This window comes from Chaetura pelagica, unplaced genomic scaffold (genome assembly GCF_000747805.2).
Source record: "Chaetura pelagica isolate M959 unplaced genomic scaffold, ChaPel_1.0 scaffold222, whole genome shotgun sequence".
NCBI lineage: Eukaryota > Metazoa > Chordata > Aves > Apodiformes > Apodidae > Chaetura > Chaetura pelagica.
The window spans coordinates 7797955-7803615 of NW_009952711.1; the positions used below are offsets into that span (position 1 = coordinate 7797955).

At 39.5% G+C, this 5661-nt stretch overlaps 1 protein-coding gene across 4 annotated transcripts in view; it reads left to right on the top strand.

Moving 5' to 3' along the window:
* The first annotated feature begins 1917 nt into the window (after positions 1 to 1917).
* SEMA6D (sema domain, transmembrane domain (TM), and cytoplasmic domain, (semaphorin) 6D) overlaps positions 1918 to 5661 on the top strand; it is a 15539-nt gene continuing 11795 nt past the window's right edge. For all 4 annotated transcript variants that reach the window (XM_009994444.1, XM_009994445.1, XM_009994446.1 and 1 more), the window contains exons 1-10: positions 1918 to 2026; positions 2397 to 2508; positions 3106 to 3166; positions 3270 to 3332; positions 3423 to 3524; positions 3740 to 3830; positions 4108 to 4227; positions 4685 to 4773; positions 5323 to 5540; positions 5649 to 5657. In XM_009994444.1, coding sequence (XP_009992746.1) covers positions 1918 to 2026; positions 2397 to 2508; positions 3106 to 3166; positions 3270 to 3332; positions 3423 to 3524; positions 3740 to 3830; positions 4108 to 4227; positions 4685 to 4773; positions 5323 to 5540; positions 5649 to 5657 — 974 coding nt within the window. The remainder of the gene's footprint in view (positions 2027 to 2396; positions 2509 to 3105; positions 3167 to 3269; positions 3333 to 3422; positions 3525 to 3739; positions 3831 to 4107; positions 4228 to 4684; positions 4774 to 5322; positions 5541 to 5648; positions 5658 to 5661) is intronic.

Here is a 5661-nt window from a genome sequence, read left to right on the forward strand (position 1 = left end):
CAAAAAAAAAAGATTGTGTAAGCATCAATGATTTGTTGTTGTGTCTGGGAGCCACTGTGCTGCAGGACTTTGCTGTAATGGTGCTTTCAAAAGAAAGAACTAATTTGACTAACTTTATTAATTCCAGTTTGTTTTAAGTTTGCTCATTAGTAATTTAATGCAGGTTGCTTCAGCTGAAGGGGCCATGTCAGGACAACGAAGAGCAGAGGGAAAGTGCCAGGAATCATTAGTGTTTATTAACCACTGCACTCATCAATCTTGACTAAGAGCACAGCCCATTCGTTCTGGACTGGTGGACTGAGATACAGAAATATCATTAACAGTAGAAAATGCGTCTTTTCAGGTCAGTCCATAATGGATGGGCATTCAGGCAGCACCCCCACCCCCCACTACGGATTATCAGCCTTTACGTTCTCCTCACAGTCCAGTCTGAGCTGACAGAGCTTAGCAGCCTTGTGGAAGGAAGAAGCCCTGCCCCTAGCCAGCCTTAGTATCAATTAATAAACACAGTATTTTCAATCCCCAGCAAACATTACTGAAAGGTTAAGTGTTGTGATGAAAGGATTTTTATTTTTTTAATTGCTTTTCAAATTATTAAATGATTAATACTTATGTGCTTTGCTGGACCGGGCCTGGCACTTTGTGCTGGCACTGTATACATCTCACAGCAATTCCTGAAACATTAAAATGGTAAGGCTTATTTTTTTCTGTTTAGACAAAGAGTTTAATAACCAATTCCAGCAACTGGGAATCATTGAGCTGGTGACTCAAAACACTGACCCGTGAATCAGGGCTGAATGAATGCCTCCAAAAGGTTGGAGGAGGGAATAGTACTACATTTGCCAGGTTTCTAATGAGAAATATGACCCCTGCGCAGACCACTTGTGGTCATTAAGCATTGCATTTCACTTTGAGATGCATTTTCTTGCATCCTACCCAAATTGCAACTTGAGTAGTTACATTCTGCTCACTAAAATATCCCTGCGGTTTAATTGGAGAAGTTATGTTTCCATTCCCCTCCTAAAAGCTTTATTGTATAATGTTGTGGTGCTGTCATAGTATGCGCTGTGTAATCTATAGAGCACACACACAAAAAGCCACACACCATGACAGTCTCTGAAGTTGCTTTCTTTCTACAGAAACAAATAGAATTAGGGGAAAGTGGCATCTTGGGAACACAGTTCTGCATTGTGCCCCCAGCTGAATCTCTTGTCATCTTGGAAAAGCATGTCACAAGCACTGTCACAATGCAGAGGCAGCATTTTTACGTTTACTTCGCACATGTGTAAATCACTGCACAAGGCACAGCCTCAAGTGTCTCGTCCTAGACAGAAGGTCTTTGGCAGTGAGCACGCCAGGCTCCGTATGATGGTGGTACAGCCTGGAAACAAGCTATAATTTTAAGGCACGGCGTGGATGTTCAGACAGATTGTTTGTGTCATGACTTTTTGTGGATAAGATTTAGGTATTTTATGGGGAAAGGGTTTTATTGGATGACATTCAGTAATAGAGGAGATGGAAAAAGATTGCAGTTTAATTAAAATTCTAATCCCAACTTTGACAATTTTTTCTTGCCGGGTCAGCAGCCTGCATGTTCTGTTTGTGATTCCTGAGAATTAAATAGGCTGACAGTCATCAGCTTCTTTGGAAATGCCTGTAAATCCAGCTAAAAATTAGCAAACATCATTATGTTTCAGAGCAGTTTTGAGTAGGGATATGTCACGAAGCAGTTTTCCATCGATGTACTACAGGAGTCCTCCATAAGCACCAGTTTAGTCCACTGCTGCCAGTGCTCAAATACAATAGGAAAAAAACCACGTTTGCTCTCCTGTGCTGTGGAAATCTCACTGGCATGTTCCTGTTTTCCAGGTAGTTAAAGAGTGTTGCCACAAAGGTAGTACTCATCTTTCACCAGCCATGAGGCTTCCTCTGCTTTGTGCTTCCATGATGCTAATGAGTCTGTCCCAGTGCCAAGCTGTCAGCTTCCCTGAAGATGAGGACCCTATTAATGTTGTTGACTACCACTGTAAGTAATCAGCAAATGGTGCTAAGCACTGGGGGAAAAGTTTTAATGTGCTCTTTTTTTTTTTTTTCCTTGGGAAGTTAAAAAAAAAAAAAGTCTATTTTCTTTCAAATTGAAATGTGTTTACTGGCTTTGTATCTTTAATAGAACACTTAATCATTTTCTTAAAAAAGCAATCAGAAATACAGCAATAACTTCAGGAAAAAGAACATTTGCTGACATTAGCCATCTTTTTCTCATTTATATTCAAGACATTACTCAAGGAATTTAGTTTAAACCCTTCTACACCTAGTATATACAGCTAATCAATGCCATATATTGATTCTTTAGCTCTATAATCCTGAGTGATGGTGTAGCCCATTTTTACTTGCAGATTCAAGGCAATATCCAGTATTTAGAGGACGCCCTTCAGGCAATGAATCTCAGCACAGACTGGACTTCCAACTGATGTTGAAAATTCGAGACACACTTTATATTGCTGGCAGGTAATTTTCCTTCACTCAGTTCATTAGATTAAAATTCTTTTCTCTTCTGATTTTGCATTTGTATGCAAAATTCATTTAGAAAAATCTGCAGAATATGATAAAAATTAGAACTGGGGGAGGACTTACTTACCAGAGAAATATCCCATATCTATGGCTACTGTATGAAAATGGGATTTGAAGGCTGCAGTTACTGTAGTTATGCTAAAACCAATGATCAAATATTCTTTTCCCTCTTTTATATTACTGGCTGTATAAAAACCTCTCCTGATCCTTTTAAACTTGAACTGATACATCAAGGATATAGGAAGTGAGGATAATGCACTTGAATATTTACAGTCCAGATGAGTCTTCCACAGAATGGAAAGACAGGGGTGGGGAGCTAGAGACTGTAGGTGCTATCTAAGGGCCATGCCAATAAAAATCAAAACCACTCTGTGTTGCCTGTGCCCAACCTTCTCCAGTTTGTATTAAACACAGAAAATACATAAGCATTTCATAGAAGTTTCTGGGGTAAGAAGATATTCTAAAAATAAATTTATCTTAACAAAAATAATGGCAATGGCAATGAATTTGTGTCTTTTTGCTCTTTGCAAACAGGGACCAAGTTTACACTGTAAACTTAAATGAAGTTCCAAAATTGGAAGTTACTCCAAGCAAGGTGAGTAGGTACAGGTGCTGGCAAGGGGCAGCTATTTCCATTGGGTTTAATCTTTTTAAGATTTTGTGGAAAGGAAATAAAATGTTCTTTTCTGGTTTAACAGAAATTAACATGGAGGTCAAGGCAGCAGGACAGAGAGAACTGTGCTATGAAAGGCAAGCATAAAGTAAGTCTGACACATACATTATAGAAAAACACCGCCAATATTTATTATATATGTGAAGTTTATGATTAATACATCTTACTCGCTTTTCAGGATGAATGCCATAACTTCATTAAAGTCTTTGTTCCAAGAAATGATGAGATGGTGTTTGTCTGTGGAACAAATGCATTTAACCCTATGTGCAGATACTATCGGGTAAGAATATTGAAAATGTCTTCAATATGTCACTGATTTTGCTTGCACTAGTTATGCTGCAGCAAATACATCCAGTGTGATTGGAGAGTACTTCAAGGTGAAATAAAAACAGAAGCCGATGTGCTGAATTAAGTTTTCTGGAAAGACAATGTTATGCTTTTGTGCAGGATACAAAACAGAAATGTGTCTATCACCCATTTATTTTTCTTCTCTAGCTGAATACGTTAGAGTATGATGGGGAGGAAATTAGTGGTTTGGCAAGATGCCCATTTGATGCCAGACAAACCAATGTCGCCCTCTTTGCTGGTAAGAACTTTTGCTTGTAATGAGTCTAAATGATTAATGACACCAAAGGAGCCAGAGAGCTTTTAAAGCCAGCACAGGAAAGCTAAAGGTGTCATGGTGCCCCTGCTCTTAAATTTTTTAAAGGGCCTCCAAAGGATTAGAAGCTGACCTTTTAATAAATAGGTTACAGCAATCTGGGGAAGAGTGGCAGTAAAGGAATGGGGAAAAATACAGGCTAGTCAGAATTCTGTAGATTATTAAAGGCCTCTTAATACCACGTTTTCAACTTCCGTTTTAGATGGAAAATTGTATTCGGCAACAGTAGCAGATTTCCTGGCAAGTGATGCTGTTATTTATCGCAGCATGGGGGATGGATCTGCCCTAAGAACAATAAAGTATGATTCCAAATGGATCAAAGGTAATTTGGAGGAGTATTTTCCCATACACATGGCAAATGTAATTTCAGTGGCACAGAGGGTCAGGTAATTCACAGCCAGCGTGCTTTACACATATGCTACAATGTCAGCATAGAGGTGGCTTTCAATGCAGTTTGATTACAATAAGAAAGCAGTTTAATACAATTAAAGCAAATTTTTGGTTGAATACATCAGTGAATGTATCTGCAGTAACAAAATACCTTAGCTGAAATGCAATTCCTCTGAGGCCTTTTTACAGTCCATTAGCCAACAATAAAGACTTCAAGTTCATTTAAGCTCCAGTGCACCCGTATTTGGACATCCTAAGGTATCTGGAAGACTGGAGCCCATGGTAGCTGATGTGGGCCTGTGGAGAAGCCGCCGAGTCACACTGTGGTCAGTGTCGTCTGCCCATTGAGTTGTTCTTTGAAGTAACCTTCTCCTTGCTCTTTCTTACAGAACCACACTTCCTCCACGCCATAGAATATGGGAACTACGTTTATTTCTTCTTCCGAGAAATTGCTGTAGAGCACAATAATTTAGGCAAGGTAGGTGTCATCACAGCAGGCTTTCAGGTAGCTACGAATCGTAGCAGAATGAGCTTCTGTTGCCTTAACGCTTGTGGCAAGTAATGGAAAATCTGAGGAGGCTATTCATGCCTATTAAAGAAACAAAAGAAAACAACACAAAAGAAGAGCTTCAAAGAAGTTTCTCTAATTTCCCTGGTTATTGAATAATTCAGGCATGCCAGTAGAGTATAATACTCATGCCTCACTGTGGAAGGATATTCAATAATAAATTATTAAATCTTCTATACGTGGTTAATTAAAGTCTTTAAATCTCACTAACACTATGATTTTGAAGGGAAAAAATGGTGGGGACAAGTTGCAGAGTTGCTTTTGCTTGGTGATACGTTAAGATGTTTATGTGCTGTGAGCTAAACACCATTTGCTTTGGTCCCTTCCGTGCAGAGACATGGCAGCTTCCTGTTAGCAGCACTGACTTTGGTGTTTTAACAGCTCAGCCACAAGCTCTGTTTTCATTGCATCTCTCAAGCCTTTCTCCCTTTTTTCTTTTTCTTCTTTTGCTCTTCACAGGCTGTGTATTCCCGTGTGGCACGCATATGCAAAAATGACATGGGGGGGTCCCAGAGAGTCCTGGAAAAACATTGGACATCCTTTCTGAAAGCCCGGCTCAACTGCTCCGTTCCCGGGGATTCATTCTTCTACTTTGATGTTCTGCAGTCTATCACAGACATCATAGAAATCAATGGAGTCCCCAGTGTTGTCGGTGTATTCACCACACAGCTTAACAGGTGAGAGATGAGCAAACTTACATCAAAGGTAGTTCCCTGTTTCTGTCTTACACAGAAATTGGTGCCATTGTAGTCTGAGTTCTTTAAACTATTTTTCTAATTTTGCAGCATCCCTGGTTCA